The 26,062-nt window shown below is 54.5% G+C and overlaps 1 protein-coding gene across 1 annotated transcript in view; it reads left to right on the top strand.

Annotated features, from left to right (window-relative positions):
• The first annotated feature begins 493 nt into the window (after window positions 1–493).
• Window positions 494–26,062, top strand: part of LOC123275972 (src substrate cortactin-like) — a 28,869-nt gene continuing 3,300 nt past the window's right edge. The window contains exons 1-10 of the mRNA XM_070487902.1: window positions 494–741; window positions 2,549–2,659; window positions 4,183–4,293; window positions 4,827–4,937; window positions 5,505–5,531; window positions 7,298–7,353; window positions 11,468–11,537; window positions 13,845–13,993; window positions 16,659–16,748; window positions 18,887–19,058. Coding sequence (XP_070344003.1) covers window positions 630–741; window positions 2,549–2,659; window positions 4,183–4,293; window positions 4,827–4,937; window positions 5,505–5,531; window positions 7,298–7,353; window positions 11,468–11,537; window positions 13,845–13,993; window positions 16,659–16,748; window positions 18,887–19,058 — 1,009 coding nt within the window. The 5' untranslated portion in view covers window positions 494–629. The remainder of the gene's footprint in view (window positions 742–2,548; window positions 2,660–4,182; window positions 4,294–4,826; window positions 4,938–5,504; window positions 5,532–7,297; window positions 7,354–11,467; window positions 11,538–13,844; window positions 13,994–16,658; window positions 16,749–18,886; window positions 19,059–26,062) is intronic.

Here is a 26,062-nt window from a genome sequence, read left to right as displayed (position 1 = left end):
GATGGGTGGATAGAGAAGATGGATGATGGATGGATGGATGGATGTGTGGGTGAGGGATGGATAGAAGGATGGGTGGATGAATGGAGGCTGGGTGGACAGATGGATGACAGATGGATGGGCGGATAGAATGGAGGGTGGATGGAAGAAAAGGGATGATGGATGGATGGATGATGAATGAATGGATGGATGATGGATGGATGAATAGAGAACAGATGGACGGATAGATGTATGGGTGATGGATGGATGGATGGATGGATGGAGGGGTGGATGATGAAGACGCTCGTCCCTCCAGCTGACTGGCGGTCACATTCACCTCTTGGGAGTCCTCAGGGCTCATGCACTGGGCACTGACCCCCAGGCCTGGCTCATTTTCCCTTTCTCACCCCGGGCAGAGTTGTCAATCCTCGAGTCCCACCTGGGATCGCCTGCATCTGAGCACACTCTCGTGCGCACACGGTGGGCGCTCCGTACATTGACTCTGCGTGTAGGAACAGAGTGTTTCCAGGCACGCTTTGCAGGCTCGCACCCCGGCGGAGCTCGGCCCGCGCTGCCCGCGCACGCGCGCGAGGGAGGCGGCCGGGCGAGGGGCGGGACGTGCCGGGGAGGGGCGGGGCCTCGTCGGGACCTGGATGAGGCCCCGCCCCCGCCCAAGGAACCGGAAGTGGAGCCGGGCGCCTGGGAGCGGCGGGCGCGGAGGGGCCGGGGCCGGAGTCGAGTGGGGCCGGACTGAGCCAGGCGGCGGTGAGCGAGCGCGGCTCTCGCCGGGCGGGGGGGGCCGGCCCCTCCGCGGCGCTCCTGGGGCGCCCCCGGGCCCCGAAAAGGGAAGGAAGCGGCGGCCGCAGCGGTCTAGCCGCTCTTCCGCTCGCGGTTTCGGGTCGGCCGCGGGGGGAGCGCGGGCGAGGCTTCCCCAGGCCGGGGAGCCGGGGCCGGGGGCCGAGGGGTGGGGGCCGGGGGGCCGCGGGGTGAGGGGCGGGGCGCCGAGCGGTGGGGAGGGCCTGGTGTCGGGGAGGGAAGGGCAGTTCTGAGGTTTAGGGGTCCGAAGGGGAGGGGCCGGGGCTGCAGGGAGGAAGGGGAGGAGAGGGCCAGACGGGGAGGGGGTCTGGGGTCTGAGAGGGTGCCCGGGACCCGGGGGCTAGGAGAAGAGAGAGTGGAGGAGCCGAGGGTCGGAGGGGGGCGAGGTGCGAGAGAGGCCATGCTGGGAGGGGGTGGGGTCCGGGGGGAGGGGCTCAGGGCCCAGGGGTTTAGGGGAGGGGGGTGGAGGGCCGAGGGGAAGGGGCTGGGGTCCAAGCGGGGCGAGGTAGGAGAGGGGCCCTGCGGGGAGGGGTCCGGGATCGGGGGCGACGGGATCAGGGCCCTGGGGTTTAGGGGAAGGAGTTGGAGGGCCGACGGGGAGGGGCTTGGGTCCAAGCGGGGCGAGGTAGGAGTGGGGCCCTGCGGGGAAGGACCGAGAGGGGCCGGGGTCTCCCTGGCGCCCGGGCGGGGCCGTCGCAGCCGCGGCTCCTGCGGCCCGGCCCCCACCTACAGAGGGGTTTAGCAATCAGGTCACTGGAAATGCAGCGACACGCGCAGCTGCAGACGGCCGAGAGGCTCTAAATTTGGAGCCATCCCTCTTCTGGCTGTGTTGGAAATCAGCAGAAAGGTGCTTCTGGGTTTTTGGTTCCTCTGTTTGAATCGCCTGAGTGTTGCACCAGGAACTCGATCCCCGCGGGCGGCCTCCCTGGAGCGGGTGCGGGGCTTCCTCCGCCCGCGGTCTGTGGACGTGTCGGGCCTGGGGGCGGGGGTGGGATGGGGGGGTTCCGTTTCCCGCTGATCGCAGCGCTGGCGGCATCCCCAGTGAGCGCGCCGCTTGGCGCAGGGCTGCGTGGGCCCCGCGGCGCTCTGCCTGGCTAATCCCCCAGGCCCTGACCGCGGGATTCAGCCGGGCGCCGGCTGGCGAGGGCTGAGATCCCAGGGCTGTGGGTCGGTGGGCCCCCCTGCCCGTGGCTGAGCGCGGCTGAGCCCCTGGCGCAGTCCTGACTCTCCTCTGGTTGGAAAAGTGCTCCCAGATGCTCAGGGAGCCGGGCAGAGTCCTAGAGGCAACTTTCAGACCCGCTGGAAGAAGGAGCCAAGGGGATGCAGAGTTGGTTTTGATCCTCTGCCCCCCAGGAACTGGAAGTTACCCCCACCCCGTTCCCGCCCCACAGCTGACTTGTAGTGGAAGCATCTTGTTAGACTTATTCTTGAAACACTTTTGAGTGTATGTAAGTGGTGATTCAGACCTTTGCTCGCTGCCGTGCAGTCGGTGCTCAGAAAGTGTCTGAACGGTGAACTTCCGAGGTGGGAACGCAGTTCACGTCTGCCATCATGAACGAAGTGCCCCTAACAGGTGAAAGGGACGCTGTAGACTGAGTCGAGCGTCACGCGTGGGTGACAGTGGGTGGCTCATGTGTTTTAGAATGTGTGCTTGATCTCTTGCTGAGTCACACCGCGAGTCGTTTCTGTTCTGGTTCAACCAAGCGCCGGGTTAGCTCATATCTGCTCCCATGCCCACTGCTGCGTGTCTCCACAGACTACTCCAGCAGCCTCGGCGGCAAGTATGGCGTGCAGGCCGACCGGGTGGACAAGAGCGCCGTGGGCTTCGACTACCAGGGCAAGACGGAGAAGCACGAGTCGCAGAAAGGTCCGCCCGGGCGGCGCCCCGCAGCCCGTCCACCGCGCGGCCTGCCCCCTCGCCGCTGCTTCCTACACGCTTACAGACATGCGCACTGGGGCGTTTCCCCTGTGTACGGCGGGTCACGTTATAGTTACACGGTTTTTTAACTCAAACGTTTGGCCGTTGTTGTTCCGTTCAGGTCAGCGTAGGGGTCTGTCGCGTTTTTGGTGACTGCTCAGTCCTTGTGGTGGGAAGATCCCGTAGTCTACGTAACCATTCCTCTGTGGAATGTACAAGTTAGGTTATTTTCAATTTTCGATGTTAAAAGTCGACTGCATGAGTATTCTTCTCCCTGTGTCTTATGTACGTAAGTGGTTATTCAAGAGTAAATTCCTAGAAATATAATTGGGTCAGAGAACACTGAATTAAAATTTCGATAGATTGCCAGATTGTCCTCAGAAGCCGTGCTGGCTTCCTTCGCTGTGGCGGCCTCGCGGGTCACTTACTGCCGTCACCCGGCGAGGGCTGTAGGTGGAGGGCGTTAGATTCAGCCCCTCCTGCAGAGGCCATGAACCGTTGGTTCTCCTCATTGTTTTGTTTGGCCTGTACATTTAGATTTTTTAAAATGATTGCCAACATATAAAAACTGAGAGCTCACGTATTTAAAAAAATCCCAGGTTTCTTTAAAGAACAAAACCAAAACCCAGCACTGGAAACCCCACTGGCTTGGCGTTTCTCCGAGGAGCTGGCCGTGGGCCAGCCCAGTGTCCCTTTGCCGCAGGTGTCACTTCCGTTACAGCAGGTGGCGTGCGGTGCGGGGTCGCTGTCACTGCCTTCTCTCCCTCCCTCCTTGGAGCAGACCTGTGCTCCTCTGCCCCACGCGCACCCAGTTCCTCAGGACCTGCTGCTGGATGCCTTGCAGTCTGCACTGACTTTCTCCCCAAGAGGCCTCTGGGGCAGAGGAAATGCCACTCTGGGAGGTCGGGGGCACAGCCCCAAGTGCCTGGGCAGGCAGGCTCCTCGGCAGCCCCAGGCCTTTGCGGAAGGGGTTTGCTCTGCGCGCTCGTGCGTTGACGTGCCCACGATGGAGTCCTCCTTTAGTGCAGAGAGAACCATTCCACTGGCGGAGCTTTGAGAGCTGGTGTTTCTGGAGGGCGTTCCAGGTTTATCCTGTCTTTGCAGGCACCCCTGCATGCCTCTCCTTGTGCTGGTCCATGAAGCAGAGGGACCCATTAAAAGCCGGCTGCTCGGCTCGTGCTGCTCCAGAAGCTTTGTAATAAACTGTTACTCCATGCTGTCTTTTGGAATGAAGGAAAGATGCTACAGTTATAAATCTGCTGTCTTTATAGGACTCTTCCTAGTCCTGTTATTACATACGAGCAAGACTTTTAGATATTTTCTGTATCAGTGATCTTATAGTGAGCCTAAAAGATTTTTGGTTTATATTTTTTTTAATTGAGTGTTAAAAGTACTTTCTTGAAGCCTGCTGGAATCCACAGCTTGCTCGCTGGTTGTGTTGCTGGCCTGTAAACTGCTTTCCTTGTTTTTAGATTACTCCAAAGGCTTCGGTGGCAAGTACGGTATCGACAAGGACAAGGTGGATAAAAGTGCCGTCGGCTTTGAGTATCAAGGCAAAACAGAGAAGCACGAGTCCCAGACAGGTGCCTGCATCTTACCAGCTCTCCAGCCGGTGACCATTAACGGGACGGGTGGTAACCAGAGCAGCAGACAGGGACGGAGCGTAACCAGCAGCCCTTAATATGGACATCTCTCAGTTAAGCAGCCAGCTTTAAAACAGCAAAGCAGAAACACAGCTGTTACATGAGAGATCGACTCTTGCCAGTTTTTTTGGCTCTAACACCCCAGCAGTGCCGCTTGTGCTAATAGTGTCGCGTGTGTAAGTGGTGGGACTGTGGGGCTCCGGTTGCTGCTTAAGCTGCATCGCTTGGCGCTGCTTCTGTGGGGTCCCGTCTGCGTTTATTCGGAACGCTGGGATTACAGATGGGGTCAGTTTCCATACGCTGTATGAGGAGGGCCTCTTGATGAGTGTTACCTAAAGTTTTACCGAAGATCTGAGAGAGAAGGGATGAATTGAGCGAATTGTGTGTATTGACGTGCATTGAAAAACATGTTTTCTCTCTGTTGCCCGGGCTATCTGTTAATACCAGTTTGTGTCCTTTTTCTAATCCATTAGACTACGTGAAAGGGTTTGGAGGAAAATTTGGTGTGCTGACAGACAGACAAGACAAATGTGCTCTTGGCCGGGATCACCAGGAGAAATTGCAGCTGCACGAATCTCAAAAAGGTACCTTCATTTTGAATCTCCTACTTGGGATCGTTTCCCGAGTTTATTTCCCTTCCCAGGTCCGTCACTGTGCCGTGTTTTTGCCGTGTCTCTGTAGCAGTGGTGTTGTGTCTTCAGTGTGGGAGGTTGTCGTAGCCCTCCCGTGATTTGAGACAGCCCTTCAGCTAGAGGAGTGAGGAACCCCCGTCCCCTCCCACGGGAGGGCTCCCGCGAGAAGGCCCCATGTCACTGGGCTTCTGGAGCGCTGGTCACTGCCTGCAGCAGCTCTGGGAACGCTGTTTTCTGCCCTGAGAGGGCGGCCAGAGGGGCGACAGCGATCCAGTCCATGAATTGGTGCTGATAAAGCGTGCTGTAGGCTGTGGAAGGGGATGCCTCCTCTCTGCCCAGGAGTGTGTGCTTTCCACGACAGAACCATGTCCCTGGGAAAGTAGCACGTGGGGACGGGAGACCTCTGAGTGAGCCCCAGACTCACCCCGTCCTTTCAGCCAGCACAGATGGAGGTGGGGCTGGTACGCGTTGCCGTGCAGTAACCTCGTGTATAACGTGTCTCTTTCTTCACATGCGCAGAGATGCGTTCTCTTGTCTGCAGCGTGGGTAGGACCTAGAAAGAAACCTCAAAGCGTGGAGTGGCTTTCCCGAATTACTTGAAATACAGTTCCTAACCTGGTCTCTGATCTTGGCTGGAGTGTTAAGAGTTTGAGTTTGCCCTCTAACCTTTGAGCCCAGTTTTGACTGTTGCTGAGCCTGCGAGCTGGCTCTGCAGCCCCTGAGCCTGGCAGAGCTTTTCCTTTCTCTAAACGATGTACTTGATTCTTGCCCATGCTCCCACGATTCTAACCAAACTGTGTTTCCTCTCTCGGTTTTCTCCACTGTTGCTTGTGGATTTCCAGGTTATAAGACTGGTTTCGGAGGCAGATTTGGTGTTCAGTCCGAGAGGCAGGACTCCTGTGCTGTGGGGTTTGATTACAAGGAGAGACTGGCCAAGCACGAGTCCCAGCAAGGCACAGTTGCTCACCACCCCCCGCCCCCGCCTCCCCTCCAGTGCGGCCACTTCTAGCACAGACTTCCAGCCTCAGCCTTGCCAGCACCCTCTGTGCCCTCGAGGGGCACTCGGGCGTTGAAACCCAGGTGTATGCTGGAGCCATGGTCGCCTGCACTCCTCCCACCCCCATTCACTTGTTCCCTGGCACCATGGGGTTTGTGCTTGGCAAGACATGGCCGTAGTTTGCAGGGTGTGTTGCCCTAAACCCATAACGTGGCTCCGTCCTGGAGTGGGGTGTCCCTGGTCTCCCAGCAGCCTTCTGCTGGAGCTCTTGCTGTTGACCGTGACTTACCTACTGAGTAAGCCACCTGACTGCCTCTGAGACGGGGAGAACCATGTTTAGTTCAGCCAGAGGCGCGGGACACCGAGGGGCAGGGGCAGGGGCAGGGCAGCCGTGTTCTGTGTGGTCTCTGTTTCATCATGGTGGTGTTTTTTTGACCGGGGGTGGGAGGTGTTTTTCGTTTGTTTTGGTTTTTTTGACGACACCACCTACGTATAACTTCCTCACACAGAGCTAAACGGTATGTACAGGAAGCTAAGAAGACACAGGAAATTTCTAGGTGTATCTGTTGGGAGTCCACACGGTGAACACATTTCTCCTTAGAGCAGTTATTTAATTGCTGTCCAAATTCGGACTTGGCCGTTAGAACCTGGACACACGAGCGGAAGACAAGGACGGTCCTCCTTGCCAGGGCAGAGCGTAGGCTCTGTCCCCTGGTTGGGAACACACGGCCGTGTTCAGGCGAGGGACGGCGGACGCAGCTGATCTGGTGCTGATCCGGCAGCCTGCGCGGAGATGGCCTTGGCTCTGCGTGGCCTTAACGCCGTGTGACGGTGTGACTGTCATGGAGATCTGTGTTGCTACGTCCTAAGAGTTGGCTGGTAGAATTTCCCCATGGAATTTTTTTTTTTTCTTTTAAAAAGCAAGAAAACAGCTGCCTCGAGCCTCTGCCTAGTCCTAGTAGGGCGGGAGCGGTGCCAGGTGGAGGACTGTGCTGTTGGAGTGGCACGCTGCCCCGCGCCTGTGCTGGGCCCTCGGCTCACGGCCTGCCAGCCCACACGGCACCCTCTGTCCCTCAGGAGAGCGCGGGACGCATGCGCACACCCCTTTTCTGCTTCTCCCCCGCCTGTGTGCTGAACACCACGGGTAGAAACCAACTCAGCTTGCAAGTGAGGACCGCGTGGGGTGCGGTTCTGGTCTCTTTCTGCTCGGGGTGCGTCTTCTTGGGCTGTTTCTGGATCTGTTTGCATGCCTCTGCCCCGGGCACCTCGCTGGTCCTCAGCCTAAGTGTAAGTGTTGTGTTGTGCCACTTTGCAGACTATTCCAAAGGATTCGGCGGAAAGTACGGGGTCCAGAATGACCGGATGGACAAGGTAAGGATTCCAGATCCAGGCCTGAGTGTCTTCTGCTGCCGTGTTCGGGAATTTAGGAGGTCCAGGAATTCGTGGAGCTCTTGGTGTGTCAGCGCACGGCTCCGTGGATGGTCTGGGGTGGGGTGTGGCTCAGGTTTTCAGAAGCACGAACGTTTAAGTCGGGCACGTGTCATCACTGATGGTGCCGATTGCTGACCTGTATGCCAGGCCTCGTCTACCGGTCACGGACATCCTCTCCGGTACCCGACATGGTCGTGCTGTGGGGGAGAGACTGTCCCTGTCCCCTTTTGCATTTGGGGGTCCCTGGCCAGGCAGGCTCAGTGCTTGGCCACAGCATAGCAGCAAGTGGCGGGGCCACCTTTGGAAGCCAGGCATTAGGCTGTGGGGCCAACACGAGACCCTTGAGGACATGTGGCTGTTTGAATCCAAAGTAGTTAGCGGTAAACCGGTTGGAAATTGAGCTCCTTGGTCACACTGTCCATGTCAGGAGCTCAGTAGGCACGCGTGGCGGCGGCGGCTCTGGGAGCGCGTGGGTCTAGAACATCTGTATCATGGTTCATGGTGGAAGGTCCACGGGACAGGGACCGTCTCGAGGCAGGTCCTGCCCACAGCACCGCCTCCCACGGGTGTCCCGGGGAACACGCTTGTTTCTCACTGGGGACTTTGTCACACGGTGTCGGATCTCTGAGAGTCAGTCTTAAGTGTATCAGACGGCCGTTTTTCTAGCGTACGGTCCAGCCATAGCAGAGTCTACACTTAGAGCGGGTGTGGAGTTGTCCACACGAGGACACGTGTGGCTTGTATCTCCTGAGCGAAGACGGAGGCTGTCCTGCCTGGTCCTGTGCCCGGCCTGTGGTCAAGGACAGCAGGGCCAGTCCTCATGGAGTTCTGCTGCTGTCAGGCTCACAGCTGACCACACAGAGGCCGTCACCCAGGGGCTCCACCACGTGACCACGCATGGGCCCTGGGAGCATGTGGCAGGCCCAGGGCTCAGGCTGAGGGGCCAGAAGGGTCCTGGGGAAGTGAGAGGCTGGGCTCAGCTTTGACGGGTGGAGCATGCCGGAAAGATGGGCCAGGAGCCTGGAGAGCAGGGGCATAGCGTGTGTGCGGGGGTGGGGGTGACGCCGCAAAGACTGTTAGGGTCTCACTGCAGAGGAGGGCCGAGGGGTGAGGAGCTGGGAGGGACCATCTCGGGGAGCCCTGCAGACTACGTACGTCAGGTTTCGTTCTTCATCAGATGAGTCCTGAGTGGCCCTCGACGGGTTTGGCAGGCAAGTGACACAAACGGGATCTGTGTTGAGAAGACCCTGGTCACAGTGTGGAAGTGGATTGTGGAGAAGCAGCGAGGCTGTGGCCCCAGTTAGGAGGTGGCTTCAGTGGTGTGAGCAGGGTGCAGTGCTGGCTCGGGCAGGGGCTCGTGGCAGAGGGAGAGCGGCACTGACTTCAGCGAGGCGGGAGGTAAAGCACCTGGCTTCAAGGGCTGGGGGGGCAGGCAGGACTGCCCCAGGTGGACGGTGGGCCTCTGCTGAGCTGGGGCGCCTGGGAGGAGCAGGGGTGGGTAGCTGAGTCGGCTGTGGGTGTGTCCGGGGTGGGCTACCCAGCAGGGCAGGTGGACGAGAGTGCGGCTGGACCAGAGGCAGACGGCCACTGCACAGATGTGGACGGAGCCGGGGTCAAGTCGGAGGCCAGGAAAGCCTGCAGAGTGGTGAGCGGGGCCCAGGGACACACCTGGGGATGGCAGCAGTCAGGCTGGTAGAGGAGACTGGGAAGTGCACCCAGCAAGGTGGGGGGAGCCCACAGGGTCTGGTGGTGCTGGTCTGAGGGTAGAGAGCTTTGGGGCGGGGGGGGTCACCTGTGCCCAGCAGTGCTGCTGGTGGGGGTCACGTCTGGGCGAGTAACGTGGTAGCCCCGGGAGTCCTGGTGAGGGCATTGTTGTGGGTGTTGGGGGGCAGGTTGGGGGAAGCTGGCCTGCGGGGACCTGCACCATGTGGGGAGGGTCAGTCGTAGAGTCGGCAAGCTTGGGCCCACTCCGCCCACTGTGGTCCTGTGAGCTGGGCAGCGGTCAGCCGAGGGGATGGTTCTGTTTAAGATGGAAGAGACCAGAACATGTAGGGGAGCCCAGGCCGTAGACAGGCATGTGGAGGGAGACCGTGAGGTGGTGCTGGTGGAGAATGTGGGGTCACTGAGACGCAGCCGTGGACGGTAGAGCCTGACGAGGGGGCCTGCGACCGAGGCAGGGTGGTGGCTTGGCGCAGAGGTTGGGTGAGCCTGTGTCTGACGGTGACTGTGGTTCCTGTTGGTGGTGTGACGGCGTCCACGTTGTACAGTTGGTGGCCTGAGGCTTAGGAAGGTGAGGGAGCTGTGCGGGGTCCCAGTGAGCTGCGTGTGGAGGGATTCGGGTGTGAAGTCCCTATAGGGGATGGAAACGGGGTGAGGGGTGTCCAGCAGGTGGGACCTGGGAGAGGTCGTGACCTTGAGTTGCCAGGCTGGACCGAGGGGAGGGAGGAGCAGGCGCCGCGTAGAGGAGGGCGGTGAGAGCGAGAAGCTTCTAGTCGGCAAGCGGGTCTTGGTGATGGGGGTGTGCTGTGGAGGAGGTGGGGCGCGGTGTGGTGGGGACGCTGCAAGCGAGAACGAGAGGTTGGGGGCCGTGTTTGCTGGAAGCCCCCAGGTGACGGCAGAGAACTGGCTCTGGGCAGCATGCTGGAGAACTGGCTGGGCCGGGCAGATGGGGGCGACAGGAGGGGCCCATGGGGAGGGTGCTGACGCCTCTGCCCCTGAAGCCACAGGGCAGGCAGGAGCCTGATGGGACAGCCGGAGGGCAGCCGGGGGGCAGGGCAGGGAGTGAGTGTGAGAAGAGATTGTTCTGGAGAGAGGTGGCAGAGGCCCGGTCTGGTGGGCCGGTGGTCTGGGAAGGGAGAGTGCTTGGTCAGGGCAGCTGAGCGGTTGCACTCGGAGAGGGGGGCAGGGGGGCCAGGGTGGCCCGGGCGCTGGGCTCTCAGGCTGGCTGTGGCTGGGCGTGGCAGACGGGTGGGCGGACAGCCGTGCTCTGGCCGAGCGGGGTGGCTGTGGAGGGAGAATGGGGCTTTGGGGGAGGGTGGGGGCCTGGCCCGTGTGTGCGACACTCAGCGCAGGGGTCAGCCTGTGCCTGGACGGGAGGGAGCTGCCACTCACAGTCATCCTCAGATAGTGCCCGCTAACTTCAGGTCCACGTCCTCGGGGCCCTGCTCCCCTGATTTGTGTCAGGAAGGCAGTGACTGTCCCACGCCCCAGGTGTGTCACTGGGAAGTGGTTGCTCACGAAGAAACCGAGGATGGCCCGTGGTTCCCAGAGCCTGTCTGCATCAGTGTCTGCGTCAGCATCAGCCTTGAAGGAGCAGCTGTCGCTCAAAGTGTCGTCTGACAGAATTGGGCCCCGGCACTCACGCTTGTGGGGGATGTGGACGGTCAGGCCAGGCGAGGCTTGCGGCACTGTGTCCCATCCCGGGGCGAGGGCTAGAGCAGAACCCGCACCTGGTTTCTGATTGCACAGGTGCAGATATGCTTTTGGGTTTTTTCCTACTCTTTTTTGTGGAGCAGTTTTAGCCAATTTGAGAGGATGGTACAGAGATTTCCCATATGCCCCCCGCCCCCACCACGCACAGCCTCCGCCACCATCAGCATCCTCCGCCAGCTGGGACGTTGGGTACAGTCCGCGAGCCTACGCTGACAGGTCGTCATCACCAGAGTCCACGGTTGACTTTAGCGTCCACTCTTGGTGCTGGACGTTCTGTGGCTTTGCACACGTGCGTAAGGACATGTGTCCCCCTTGCACTGCCCTACAGAGTATTTTCACTGCCCTAGAAATCCTCTGTGCTCCGCCTGTCCATCCCTCCTCACATGTGTACTTTTTCTTCTCATGCTGACCCGTGTCATCACCAGCAAGTGTGTGTCGTAACCCTTCTCATGCCTCAGTTAACTTGCAGAACAGAGAAGGAGATACGAAAGCTTTGGGCTCCCCGGTGGGCTCTTTGGGAAGGTCGAGGGCAGGCTTTGCCGTCTGGGTGAGGTGGCAGCCGTCACGGGGTGTGAGGAGCAGAGAACAGTGCCTTCCTGATGTTCCTTTCCTGTCTCGGTAGAATGCTTCAACCTTTGAGGATGTCGCGAAGGTGGCCTCCACGTATCAGAAGACTGTCCCTGTCGAAGCAGGTGAGTCCTGGCGGACCCCCTACCGGCACTGTGGTTTTTCCAGGAGGAAATTCCACGCTCTTTGGTTGTCCCAGGAAAATGCTCAGGGCAAAGGGTAGTTGGGGGGCTGGCCCAGTAGCACAGCGCTTGAGTTCGCATGTTCTGCTTCGGCAGCCCGGGGTTTGCTGGTTCGGATCCCGGGTGCAGACATGGCACCACTTGGCAAGCCATGCTGTGGCAGGCGTCCCACATATAAAGTGGAGGAAGATGGGCACGGATGTGCTCTCAGGGCCAGTCTTCCTCAGCAAAACGAGGAGGATTGGTGGCCGATGTTAGCTCAGGGCTAATCTTCCTCCAAAAAAAAGGGTAGTTGGCAGAATGTGCACCGGGAGCAGATGGAGCATGAGTGGAGAGATGGAGCTGAACGGGGCGATGGAGCTGAATGGGGAGCAGAGTCGTTCCTGTGTATTTTCAGGAAAGAAATTGACTTGCCTTTTGAGGGAAGATCCTCTTTGTTCCTGCAGAGGGTCAGAGGCAGCTTTCCCACACAGCATGTTGTGCTCTCCGGCCGTGGGGATCTGCTTTGGTGGGTGCCTCCCAAAGTAGAGCTGGGTTAACTGCACGTGTGTGAGGGCCCTTCTCGCTGCTGGAACCGCGTTCTGGGAGGGTCCTGTGGCACCTGCTGCTCAGACACGCTCGCTGGTGCCCCTGGACGCGGTCGGCCCTGGCTGTGACCCGAGGGATGTGTTGTAGCGCCTGTGTGCGAGCTGGAGTAGGCGTTCTCTCCTTCGCTCCTTGTCCTCCTTGGGCCTGGTCCAGGCTGCCGCAGTCTGTCCTTTCAGGTGATTGCTCGTGTGAGGGCCTCTTCTAGTCTAGCTGTCTGCAGGGCACACGTTCGGTCATGTGGGCCACGCACTTAAGGAGAGCATTGTTTAGTCAGGAAACTATACATGCTAGAAGGGAGTGCGTTACAAATAGGATGCAGAGAGTCACCGTCGGTTCACTGTGGACGCCCTGGGCCTGCAGTTCTCGGACTTGGTGCTCCAAGCAGACTTTGACCTCGTAGGAGTTATCGAGGGCCCCAAAGAACTATGTGGGTTACGTCTACTGATCTTTACTTATTGGAAACTAAAACAGAGAAGTTAACATTTTATAATTCATTTAAAAATAATAAAGCCATTACATATCAGCATAATACTTTTATGAAAAAATAACATTTTCAAAACTAAAAAGCAGAAGGGTGGTGTTTTGTTTCTGTCAGTCCCTGTGGTATAAGACAGCCGACTTCTCCCAGCTGCTTCTGCGTCTATGCTAAGTCCTGTTGATGGAGAAAGTCTGGGCTCGCCCAGATCTGCAGCGGAGAGGGAAGGCCGTGTGAGGTCGTCATGGATGCTCTTTGATGTGACACTCAGAACAGGCTGTGGTTTAGTGGTTTTCTTGAGGCTTGTTCTTCCTTGCACAGCATGATTTTGTAACATGATGCATCGGTCGTTGGAAAATATCGGATCACTGAGTTACGGAGACCCCCCCGCCCCGATGTTGCCGTGTCGTTCTGTAATACCAAAAAAAATCGTGTTTGTGAATACTGTCATCAGTGCTAGCAGAGAGTCTTTAAGTAAAACGGGGAAATTGTCATGTGCACGGGAGCAGATACAGGTTTTCCAAAATTCTGATTTTGCTTGAAAGCTTATGTTTTCCCATTGACAACAAATGGTGCGGTTGTTCTTGACACGATAGGCTTGGTTCGTTTATTTTGGAGGAAATGCGTGCTGAGTACCCAGTGTGCTTAACTACAGCCAGTCAGTTATTTCAGGGACAAATCATGCTCCGTGAGAAGTCAGTTCAACCTGCGACGCAGACAGTCGCACAAGTGTCCTTCCTCGAGACAGCCGCTGAGCTTGGTGTGTGGCAGTGGTGCTGTCTGTGTCCCTCCCGTTTGTCGCACAGAACATTAAAGACGTATGCTCAAGGGTTGAGATTTACTAAAAATTAGTATTTTTTACTGCTTTATCAAGGGCGTCCTGAGGGAAAATTGGCTACTCCCCCCGCCGAGTATATGGTGGTAAAGAATACAATGATGTTTGGAATTTAAACTATTCCATGGCTTATGATGTTCATTGGTCCTGCCGAAAGTGTGCAATGGGCAGAAGGCACGGAGGCCAGTTCATGGGGGGGCGGGCTGAGGTGGCGGCTGGGGGACATCTCCCTTCCATGGCGGGCGGGACCGACGGGTTCCCCCGGGAGAGGTCACGCTGGCATGGGGCGGTGGTCCGGGGAGATGGTAGTTGTGTTCTGACATCACACTTAAATCTCTGCTTCCGTCTGCAGTGAACAGCAAAACAAGCAACATCAGAGCTAACTTCGAAAACCTCGCGAAGGAGAAAGAGCAGGAGGACAGGCGGAAGGCGGAAGCGGAGAGGGCGCAGAGCGTGGCGAAGGAAAGGCAGGAGCAGGAGGAACCCCGGAGACAGCTGGACGTGAGTGAGGACCGGCCGCCGCGCTCTCCTGCGCGGCGCGAGGGGACTGGGAACTCTTGGGCCCATGGGTTTGGTTTACTCCTTCCCCGGTGGTCCAGAAGGTTTTCAATAGAGAACATGTGGAACTCCCGTTGGGCTGTCCTCTGAGGGACTTTAGCTTTCAGCTGCCCGTAGAATCAGGTCTTTTGACCACCAGATTCTAGACAGTCGCCCTTGCTGGCTCAGAGCCCGGTAGCCCTCGAGCCTGGTCTCCCTCTGTCCTGCTGTCAGCCCGCGTGCCCTCCGCTGAGCTCCAGTCCAGATGGTCTCCTAGCGTCTCTGTTCCCACCCGTCACACTCTGGGACGCGCCCTTCCCAGGTAGGAGCTTGAGAATACAGAGGAATCCCCTGTGAGGAAGCGGATCTGCTCTTGCAGCTCTCGCTTCTGCAGCCTGGGTCTGCTGCCCTTTCCTGTGAGTGTTTGTAGTGTTTCCCACCAGAGAAGGTAGGAGCGGGAGCCTGGGAGGTGAGCAGGAGGGGTGGGCTCCTCCTTCCTCAACCTGTCCTAGGTGGGCTGGTGTCTGAAGGCTCAGGTCCCTACGTTCTCGCCTACCAACTGGGCGACCCTTGACAGATGAGCTCGCTGTTCTGTGCCTCATGTTCTGGTCCGTGAAATGGGGGTGGAGACACTCATCATGACTCTTTTTGGGGTAGTTAACGAGGTAGAGTCTGAAGTCATGCATGCAACATTGATAAACCATAAAGGTGTGTTTAACTCTGTGGACGTTCTGCCCCAAATCATGGGGGGGAATGTCGAGAACGTGGATAATCAAGGAAATTAACATGCAATAGACAGAAAATGCCGACGCGGAGGACGTGAGTTAAATAAGCCCTGCTGTCTTACCACGTGCGGCGAAGTCGGAATAAGAGTCAGTTTTACGGTTACCATTTACTATTCCTTAATTGCTGGAAAACTTTTAGACATGTCTCCTTCAAGTTTTTAGTAAGCTGCTTGTAAGTTAGCCTTCTTTCATTGCAGAACACACACTCACAGACTACGAGGCATTTTTTCCTGCTCTCTTGGTCTTCTTTTCAAACTGCCCTCCTCATTTTTTGCCTTAGAAGTTTGACCCCTGCCATCTAAGTCGCCTCAGCATCCACAAGATGCAGAAGGGATGGGCTGCTTGAGAAGAAGAAAACTTTTGATCATCGTCACCTAACCTCTCTCCTTTTGAGGGTCTCCTGCTGTCCCTTCGGGTGTGTTGTCCTTCTCTGTCCCCAGCCCCTGCCACCCATCTGCTCTCTTCCTCCTCCCCAGTGAGAGCGAGTCTCCGTCGGCACAGTACTGCTCCCAGCAGAACCCCCTGGGCTGTGGAAGGGCGCTGGAGCACTCGGCTCCCCGACAGCACATGTCTTCTGAGTGCTCCCTCCTGGCAGGCGAGGAGAGTTTGATGTGGGTCACGTACGCCTGACTCTCAGATCCTGGAAGCCCGCCTCTGGGAAGGAGTCTGCCTGTACCCTGCCACCTTTGAGAGGGGCTGTCCTAGAGCCCGTGGCCTGGAGACATGTTTCTAGAAGTGATTCATAGACGAATCCGTGGCCCTGTGCCTCTGCAGGCCCCGGTCTCTCTGCAAGCCCACCCTCAGCCCGGCCGCCCAGCCCAGGCACAGCCCCTTCGAGGAGGCGCTCTCCTGCCTCAAGTACTTGTGGGTGGGTCCAAGTGACTTGTGGTGCTGGGACTCTCCTGTGGGGTGGGGAGGAGAGGGCTCAGATTCTGCTTCTGCCCCTCGCCGGCATGCGTCCCTGGGTGTGTGACTTACCCTCTCCAGGAGCTCAGTCTCCTCGTCTGAAACCTGGAGAAAAATCCAGCCTTCCAGCTGGCAGAACTCGTTCCTGTAGCTGCTGGATCAAATGACCACAAGTTTAGTGGCTTAAAACAACACTCGTTTCCTGTCTATAGTGCTAGAGGGCAGAAGTCCTAACAGGTCAGCAGGGCTGCGTCCGTTCTGGAGGCTGGAGAGGACGACGTTCCCTGGCCTTCTCCAGTTTCTGGAGCCGTCCGCGTTGCACCCTCTGCTTTCGTCACCACACCTCCTGCTCTCTCTCTCACATGGCTGTCTCCCTCTTGTAAGACCCTGTGATGACATGGGCCAACCCAGATAATCCCGGATTGTCTCCCATCTCAGATGCCTAACTTCATCGCATCTGCGGTCCCTTCTGCCCTGTGAGGTCACATGTTCACAGCATCTGGGGCCTGGGATGTCAGCTTGTTTGGGGGCCGTATTCTGTCCATGACAGTCCTCGCTCTGAGCCCCAAAGATTCATGTCTGTACTACGTACAGAATACATTCTGCCCATTTTAAAAGTCTGAGTTGGGTTTGGGTGGGACGGGGGTTGTAGCTCGGTAGTGGTACTGTTGCCTTGCCGACTGCACAGTGAGTAAATCCTGTGGCTTATGTGGTGGCAGCAGGAGTATTACGGGCCACCGAGGTCCTAGTTCTTGAGAATACTTGACTGACTGCGTGACCTTCGCTTCAGAGCAAACTTCCCTTAAGACCTGCTGGTGTTCGGTCTCCGTGCTTGGTACTCTCTGCTCTTTCTGCTGGAGCCGTGTTGCCACGGAGGCGGCCTGGTGACCCAGAGTGTCCTAGGCGTGTTCTGAGTGCTGCGTGTCTGTCGATCACAGGAGCAGGCCAGAGCCCGGAAGCAGACCCCGCCCGCGTCCCCTGCTCCTCAGCCGGCACAGGAGAGGCCGCCTTCGAGCCCCGTCTATGAGGTGGGTCTTCCGTTGTTTGTGAGTGAGTCTCTGGCTTCTTGAAGCCATCCCTCCTGGGGCAGTGCCGCCACCGCGGACGGCGTGGGCTCCCTCCTCAGCTCTGCTAGGTGCCCATCCACAGAGGGCGGCTTGGCGAGCAGCCTCCTGGTGCTGGGGGACGCTCCCGGGCACACGGCCTGCTTCTCACCTTGTCGGCCGTCCTCACTGGGCTCCTGGACGAGGCCCCCTTCCTCAGCCAGCCCGCAGCCCCCCAGTGGGGTCTCCGAACACTGAGTGGATGGCTTCTGGTCTGGAGCTCACGTGGTCATGCTGCATTTGCGCTGACACTGCTCTTCTAGAATCCGCATCCTGCGGCACCCAGCTGCCGCTCCCGCGTGGCCTCGCTTCACTGGAGCCCTCTGCAGCTCTCCCCTCCCTCAGCCCCTCTTGAACGTGTCTGTTCCAGAGCCTCTGTCCTTGGCCCTTTCTCCTCAGTTGTGTCGTCAGTGCCTTGTGCCTGCCTGTGTCCCCAGGGCCTGCTAACACGGATCCCCATGCTCTCTCCTGATCTGAGTTACTGAGCTGCCCGCCTCAGCTCTCCTTCGCTCCGTCACGGGGTCTCCGCACCTCCCTCTCTCGGGAGTACCCCTGCCACCACCGTCCATGACCATACCCGGCTGAGCCCCGAATTCCATCCCTTCTCTGGCCCTGCGGCCACTGTCCTGGTTCCCACACCTGTCTTCTCTCCCTGGACATTAGCCCTCAAAGATCATTGAGTCGCAGGGGATGAGAACTAACTCATATCAGCTGAGGCATAAAGGGACGAGGATGCGGGGAGAGCTGTGGGCCGGGGCAGCAGGCCTGGCCTCAGGTCCACAGTCTCATCACCACCAGGGTCATCTCCTTGTGTTGCTGTTCCCTCTGTGTGGCGGCCGTGTCCTTCTGGACTTCTGGACGGGTGTGTTGGATGTGGCCTTATAATTCGTAATCCAATGGAAAACGGGGGCCTTGAGCCACCCCCCCATCATGTTCCACTACTGGCCCGTCACTGAGCAGTTGGTTCTTGAGAAGGCCAAGATGGCATGCTGTCCCTGGCAGGGATGGGAGGTGGGTCCTAGATCAGCAGCCCTGCTGGAACCCTGTGATGGGTGGGGCAGAGGTGGCGTTGCTGGAAGATAGGAGACTAGGGTGCTGCCAGTGTGGGATGCCCGCCGTAGTGCCCACCTGCTCACGGTGCCCCCACATGACTAAGCTGAGGGTGCGGGCAGCCAGCTCGTGCCCCCACACCATGGCCTGGCCTTTAATCCTCCAGTCCGTTCCCTTTGAATCCAGGGGGACCTTGCCAAAAGGAGCCTCTGGCTCTGTCCCTCCCTCTTTAACCCTTGAGTGACTCCTGGTACCTGGCCTGGAGATGGAGTGCCCTCTCTGTGGCCTTCATAGCACCTCTCCCAGGCAGCATGCACTGTGCTGCTCACCCTCCATCGAGAGCTGGTGCCTGAACGCCTGCCCTTCCTGGAGCTTCTCCCCATGCCCCGCTGCCTCTGGCTCCCGAGGGCGCCTTCAGGAGGACCCTCGTTGGAAACACTGATGAAAGCCACCGTTGATGATCAGGAGTTCAGGACTTGGGTTCGAGCTTGGAAGTCCCGGTGCTTGTGACCAGGGAGTTGGTGATTTCCTCCTGCACGTGACCTGGTGCTCACTCCCTCCCGCCCCTCCGCCAGAGGACTTGGTTAGGACAGAACCCGGCCGTCCGCGGCCTTGCCAGCTCTGGCCGTGTGATGGGGTGACATTGTGAAGCTGCTGGGTGGCCCTCGGAGGGCTGGGACCTGAAAAAGAAACAGGCCAGACCTGCCCCAGGCGACAGCCTGAGAAGCGCTCAGCTCGTGACAGCCGTGCGGGTTCCAGTTCCTGCAGGATTTGCGGGCGCTGGGGGGCGGTGAGGATGGGGGTTATTCAGGAAGAAGTGCCACGTGGTCCCTCTGAACACACTTAGCACGGTTAGAATCGAAGCCGTCTGCACACGTCGGCAGGTGTTGCCTCCTCTTCTCCGTGTCCATTTGCTCGGTCTCAGCTGGACCGAGAAGTGGTCCGTGTGTTTCCCTTGGCCGTGGCAGCGACCCGCCTGGCCCGTGTGAACTGTCTCCCTGGCTCTTCCCCAGGATGCGGCTTCGTTCAAGGCCGAGCCGAGCTACAGAGGCCCCGTGAGCGAGCCGGAACCCGTGTACAGCACCGAGGCCGCCTACTACCAGGACGCCCATAGCCAGCAGGGTCTGGCCTACGCCCCAGAGGCCGTCTATGAAAGCACGGAGGCCCAGGGCCACTATCCTGCAGGTACGGGGGGGGCCCCTGTGGTGTTCCCCGGGCAGAGGGTGCCCCTGTTAAGTTGCCCTGTGAAAGTCGCCTTCTCCGATGACTGATCTGCCCCCCGCTGTGTGGTGCCTTCTGACCTGTCGTCTTAAGCCATTTCTCGCTAAATGTGTATTTCCCATGGGTTTCATCATATATTTCCAATTTCCTAATGAAATTTAGTGGACAAATAGGATGGATTTCACAGAGAAAATATTTTTACACACCACCTTTATTAGAACACCTGTGTTTTGTAAATCCAATCTGTTTTAGGGGGTGGAAGACTGGAGGTTGACCCCTTTGGAACTTTGTCCTTGGCGGATGAGAGTTACAAAGCTTAGAGTCACACTGAACTTGTTAGTCCCGGTGTGTTGGCGTTGGGACCAGGGTGTAGAGCCTTTCCTTCGGGAGCTGAGTGAGGGTGTCATGGCAGGTGAAGGAGGAAAGTGGCACCTAGGAAAGTGGAGGGTACGTGGGTTCCGGGGGCCTCTGGGCTGTCTTGGTGCCGTTTTACTTGCTCGTAACAGGTGCCTCTGTGGTGCTTTCAGGTGGACCGAGTGGGTGCACACTTACACTCTCATGATGGGTCTGCAGCACTGAGCTAGGAGATGAGTAATGACAAGCTTAATGCGCTTCTTGGCTTAGTCAGTCCTTCTGAAAGATTGATTAGCCAAACATTTGGGTTTCCTTTTTAACAACTAATTCGCGCTATGCAGGGCTATAATGCTCCTTCTCTGTTGGGTTAGAGAATCATTAAGTTTTTTGTCCTCTGAATCTTATAAATTACCAAGTTCGTTTAAGTCAAATTTTATTACCACAAGCTTAGAAGGATTGGCCAAATTATGTTTTACTGGGATTTTCATGTATTTATCTTTTCAGTAGTTTTGTTTGTTTGGTTTTATAACTGTGTTTGTTTTCATGTAATTTGGGGTACTTACACTGAAGTGTGTGTCAGATACCGCACGTTTGATAAGGTGGTTTTTGAGAGAATGGGCTCAGGGGCCCTCGCAGGGAAGGGACAGGAGTGTGTGCAGTCCAGTCTGGAGCAGCGGAGGCTGTCGCAGCGGCGGGGGAGCCGGTCGCTCAGTGGTTTGTTTCCAGCCACTGCTCAGTGTTGTAGCCTGGAAATGCCTCGCCGGGTGGAGAAGGCGGTGACGTCAGCGGTCCCTGAGCCCAGCGTTTCAGAAACGCAGGAACCACTGAGTGAACACTTTCAGGACCCTTCCGATTCCTGGTGCCTGTCTCATGTTTCGTGGCTAATAGTGTGACCAGAGAGGCGTGTGCTTAACTAAATGCATTTGTCTTCCTGGCACGTTATGTCGGCACGTAATGCTGTACTTATAAAAGATTTAGCTGTAGCATACATCAGAGAATTTCCCCAAGCGTAAGTGTGCACTTCAGTGACTTTTTCACTAAGTGAACACACTCTCGTAACTACCGCCTACATTAAGGAGTGAAACATGGCCAAGCTTCCCAGAAGCCCCCTCGTCCCCACTCCCAGGAACTGTCCCCCAAAGCCGGTGGTGGTCTTGGCTTTCCACCATTGATGACTTTCCCGTGTGCTTGACTGTCTAAGTGAAATAAAGTTATATGTACATTTGGTTTCTTGGTTCTTTCATTCAGTAGTATCCTTGTGGGATCCACTCGCGTTGTCTCGTAGCTTTGTTCTTTCTTGTCTGCTGCCCAGGAAGCCAGTCTCTGAATTTACCGTCATTTATTCTTTCTGCCATTCTTGGGTATTCTGGATGTTCCTAGTTCAGACGAACGCCGCCCTGCGTATTCGTGCTTGTTTCTGTGGTGCAGGTGTGTATGCGTTTCTGTTGGTGTTCACAGGAGTGGCACTGCAGAGGGCCAGGGTCTGCGTCTGTCCAGCCTGGGTAGACACTGCCCAAAGTGGCGGTGCTGCCGCCGGCCGTGTGTGAGCCATCCGCCGTTCCCCAGCGCTTGGTGTCGTCAGCTCGTTCGTTGCGGCTGTCTGGTGGGCGCCGAGTGGAGGAGGCTCAGTGTGCTGTGGGCTGGCCGCTGCCCGGTGGCGCGCAGAAGCAGCCTCCTTGTGTGTGTCTGTTGGCGGTTTCGAGATCCTCTCTCGTGACTGCTTGTCCTTTGCCCGTTATTCGATTGGGTTTTCTGTGTTGTTTCTTACTGAGTTGAAGGAGTTCTTTTCATATGTTCTGGGTACAAGTTATATATTCTGAGTATGTGTGTGTGGCAGGTTTTTTTACATTCTTGTGTATGTTTGCCCTTTCGCTCTCGGTGGTGTCTTGATAAGCAGAAGTTTTAATTGTAATCTAGCCCGATGGATCAATCTTTTCAGTAATATTGAATGCTCTTTGTGTTCACTGGAAGATAGTATCACAAAGATCATGAAGATATTATCCTGTAAAAGCTTTATGATTTTATCTTTCACATTTAGACCTGTAATCCATCTGAAAGTGATTTTTGTTTGTGGTGTGAGATAACGGCCAAGGTTCCCTTTTTTCCTTAAGTGTATGCTATACAGTTGACCGAGAATAATTTATTAAACAGACCCTCCTCTCCCCAGTGCACTACAGTGTCGTCTGTGTCATCAGTCAAGTGACCGTAAATATACGGGCCTGGATCTAGACTCCGCTCTGCCCCGTTGGTCTTTCTGTCGTCTTTGCACAAGCAGCACGCTGTGTAAATTGCTGTAGATTTAGCCTGTCCTGGCATCTGGTAATTTGAGTCCCCCAGCCTCGTTCTTGTGCAAGGCTAGCTGGGCTAATCTTCACCCTTTACATCCTCAGTTAAAATGTAGAGTCTGCGTGGCCGCCTCTCCCCGGAAAACGTGCTCTGATTTTCACTGAGATTGCGTTTCATCTGTAGACTAGTGTGGGGAGAAATGACAGCTTCTTACTATTGGTCTTACAGGGGCCCACCCGGTGTGCGGCGGTTAAGTTTGCGCTCTGCTTTGGCGGCCCAGGGTTTGCAGGTTTGGATCCCGGCTGTGGACCTGTGCACCACTTATCAAGCCGTGCTGTGGCAGGCGTCCCACGTATAAAGTGGAGGAAGATGGGCATGGACGTTAGCTCAGGGCCAGTCTTCCTCAGCCAAAAGACGAGGATTGGCAGCAGATGTTAGCTCTGGGCTAGTCTTCCTCGGAGGGAAAAAACATGGGTTTTAAAATCCATGAACACAATGTAGCCTTCTATTTATTTAGCTCTTCTTTAATTTGTCTTAATACCATACAGTTTTCTGTATATATATATTGTCTACATGTTTAATTACATTTATTCATAGATATTTCACATTTCTTATTTTATTATAAATTATATTATGTAATTGTTTATTACTGTTATATAGTGATAGAATTGATTTTTGCGTATTCACTTGCTAAATCCATTTATTTCTAATAGTAATTCTTCTTGTATTTTCTAGATGTTCACAACTATGTCTGCAAGAGACAGTTTCTTTTCTTTTTTGTTTCCAAGCGCTGTACTCGTTTTTCTTTTTCTTGCCTCGCTGGCCTGGCTGGGACCTCCAGCACAGTGCTGAGTAGAAGTGGTGAGGGTAGGGATCCTCGTCTCCCTCCCAGTGTCAGAGGGAAGGCTTTCGGTATCTCACTGTTATATCTGATGTTGGCTGTAGCTTTTCCATAAATATTTTTATCGAAATATCCAAATTCTCCTCTATTAGTTTGCTAAGTGTTTTTTTAAATCATGAACTAAATTATTAAATTTTCTTAAGTGCATTTTCTGCATCTTTTGAGACAGTCCAGTTGTTTTCCTTTTATGTGGTGATTTACCTTTTAGTTTGCAGTTCTAGAAGAATCCCAACCTGACCTTGATGTATTCTGCTTTCCCCGGATTTTATTTGTTAATATTTTAAGATTGTTGCGTCTGTGTTCGTGAGAGCTTGGTCTGTAACTTTGCTGTCTTGTGTTGTCCTTGTTAGGTTTGGCTCATGCTCGTCTCCTAACACAAGGTGGAAAGCGTTCCTTGTTGATTCCCAGAAGAGCCCCTGTGAGACTGGTGTTTTCTTCCTTGCAGTTTTGGAAGAATTGACCAGCAAAACCAGCTGGTGTAAGATTTTCTTTGTGAGAAGGCTTTTAGTTTCAGATTCAGTTATTCACGTGGAAATAGGATTTTTCTGATTTTATATTTCTTCTTGTGTCTGTTTGGGTAAGATGCTCTTTTTTCCTAGGAATTTGTTCAGGCCACCCAAACTTTCCAATTATTAAGTGTAATATGGTTCATAATATCCTTATTTTGTGCAAGATCTCTTGTAATATCCCCTTTTAAAAATTCTTGATATTGGTAATTTGTCCTTTTCTCTTTTTCTTCATTGGTCTTGCTAGAGTCTTATGAATTGTAGTAGCCCTTTCAAAGGACAGCTTTTGGCTTTGTTGATTTTTTTCTGTTTAGTATTTGTTCTCTATTTTGTTAATTTATGCTTTTTTCCTTCCATTTACTTTGTGTTCTGTTTGCTGTTCTTTTTTCTAGTTTCTTGAGATAGATGCTTAACTGATTTTGGCTCTTTCGTCTTTTCCAGTCTATGTATGTGAGGCTCCAGCTGGCCCTGTAAGTGCACCTTTAGCTGCATCCCGCAAGTTTTGAAAGCCAGATTTTCGTTATCTCTTGTGTGAAAACATGTTCTGATGTTCATCGTGGTATCTTTTTTTACTCATGAAGTTTTTAAAGAATTATGTCACTTAACTTCCCAATGTTTGTGGGGATTCTCTGGTTAGCTTTTTGTTGGTTTCTACCTTTCTTGCATGAAGATCCCTGTCTTGGTCTTTTGGGGCTGCTATAATCAGATGCATAGACTAACTGGTTTATGAACAACAGAAGTTTAATCCGCATCGTTCTGGAGGCTGTGAAGTCCCGGATCAAGGCACCGGCAGATTCCGTGGCTGGTGAGGGGCTGCTTCCTGGTTCGTAGACGGCCAGCCTCTCACTGTCGTCACATGGCAGAGGGGGCGAGGGAGCTCTCTCAACTCCAGATTAATCACCTCGCAGAGTCCCCGCCTCCTGATACCATCACCTTGGGGCTGACGAATTTTAGGGGGACGTAAACTGTCAGTCTGTTGTAATCTCTACGTACACCCTGCATTATTTCAACGTTTTGAAATGAGTTGAGCTTTCCTAATGGCCCAGCATACATTCATTGTTGTTAAACGTTCCTTGGGCCCTTGAAAATGTTATTTATCGGTGAGAATGCAGTGTTGTATGTATACCAGTTAGATCAAGTTTGTTAATCATATAATTTAGATTCTAGTAGCCACATTACATAAAGTAAAAAGAAATAGGTGCAATTAATTTTGATAATGTATTTTATTTAACCTAAATATCCAAAATATTATAATTTCAATGTGTAATCCACATGAAAAGAGTACTGAAATATTTTGCCTTCTTTTTGTTGTGATAAGTCTGTAAAATCGGGTGTGCATTCTTGCAACACATCTCAATTTGAAGTAGGCACGTTTCAGGTAGTTAATAGCTGCATGTGACTGTTTACTGGGCAGCCCAGTTCTACACTCTTACTTTTTTTTTTTGAGGAAGATTAGCCCTGAGCTAACATCTACCGTCAGTCCTCCTCTTTTTGCTGAAGAAGGCTGGCCCTGAGCTAACACCTGTGCCCGTCTCCCTCTACTTTATACGTGGGGCGCCTGCCACAGCATGGCTTGATGAGCGGTGTGTAGGTCTGCAGCCAGGATCTGAACCGCCGAACCCCGGGCCGCCGAAGTGGGACGTGGGAACTTGACTGCTGCGCCACTGGGCCGACCCCTACACCCGTACTTTTTTTGGGTCTGTTTTTTCTATCAGTTACTGAGAGATGTGTCTTAAAGCCTCCCACTGTGATGTTGGCTTTGGTTGTTTCTCCTTTTCTATTTCTATCAATTTTTCTGTCTTTTGAGATCGTGTTGTGAGGTGCATTCAGATTTAGCGTTTTTATCTTCTTGGTGGATTGCACTTTATCATTGTGAAATGCTCCTCGTTAGTCAGGCTTCTTGCTGTCGAGGCTGCTTTATTTGATAGTGATCTTTGCCACATCGGTGTTCTCTTAGGTAGCGTTGGCCTGGGGATCTTTTGCTTTCACCTGTCTGTGATCTTGTATTTTTAAGCGTGCCTCTGTGGAGAGTAGACAGCTAGTTTGATTTTAATCAATTTGACGATTTTTATCTTTTAATTAGAGCATTTGCTCCATTTAAATATAATTGCTGGTATTTTGGTTTGTAGGTACCATGTTACTATCTGTTCTCTGTTTGTGCCACCTATGCTGTGCTGTGTTTCTCTCTGGCCTTCTGTTAGACGTATCGTGGTGTTTAGTTCGGTACTTCTCTCTTAGGTTGTTGGCTGTGTACGTTCCTAGATACAGGGTGCATTTTACATTTGAGCCTTATTTACTGCTTTTACTACCTCCTGACACTGCTGTTTCCTTTGACACTTGAACTGCATTGAACTCCCTCCCGCCTCCTGTGTCTTTATCATACTTTTGAATTTTAGATACATTTTTGGCATTATCATCGTTTTGTACAGTTAGTGCTTATGAAGGTTTATTCTCGTAGTGACCCTTTCTGTTGCTCTTCACTCCTTGTTTTTTCGTATTTCTGTCAGAGACTACTTTTCCCTGAAGAACTGCTTTCATAATCCTTTTAGTTGACGTCTGTGGGCAATGAGTTGTCTCATTCTTGTTTCCTGAAAAGTCTATATTTTGTCTTCACTTTTGAAGACTTTCTATTGGGTATAGGATTCCAGGTTGGTGGTTATTTTCTTTTGGCATTTGATAGATGCCAATCCATTGTCGTCTTTCCTTAAAATGTCAGCTCTCACTGTTACTGTTGTCCCACTGAAGGTGGTGCCTTTTTTCGTCTGGCTCCTTTTGACACTTTGTTCTTGCCTTAGGCACACTCAGAAGGACTGCTGAAAACCAATGTGTGGTTTTCTTTGTTGAGTCAATGGCTTGATTCCTTCATCAATTTCAGACAAGTTTTGACCATTGTCTGTAGATATTTCTTACTCCCTGTTGTG

This window comes from Equus asinus, chromosome 17 (genome assembly GCF_041296235.1).
Source record: "Equus asinus isolate D_3611 breed Donkey chromosome 17, EquAss-T2T_v2, whole genome shotgun sequence".
NCBI classification, from domain to species: Eukaryota; Metazoa; Chordata; class Mammalia; order Perissodactyla; family Equidae; genus Equus; species Equus asinus.
This window is presented reverse-complemented; position numbering and strand designations above follow the sequence as displayed.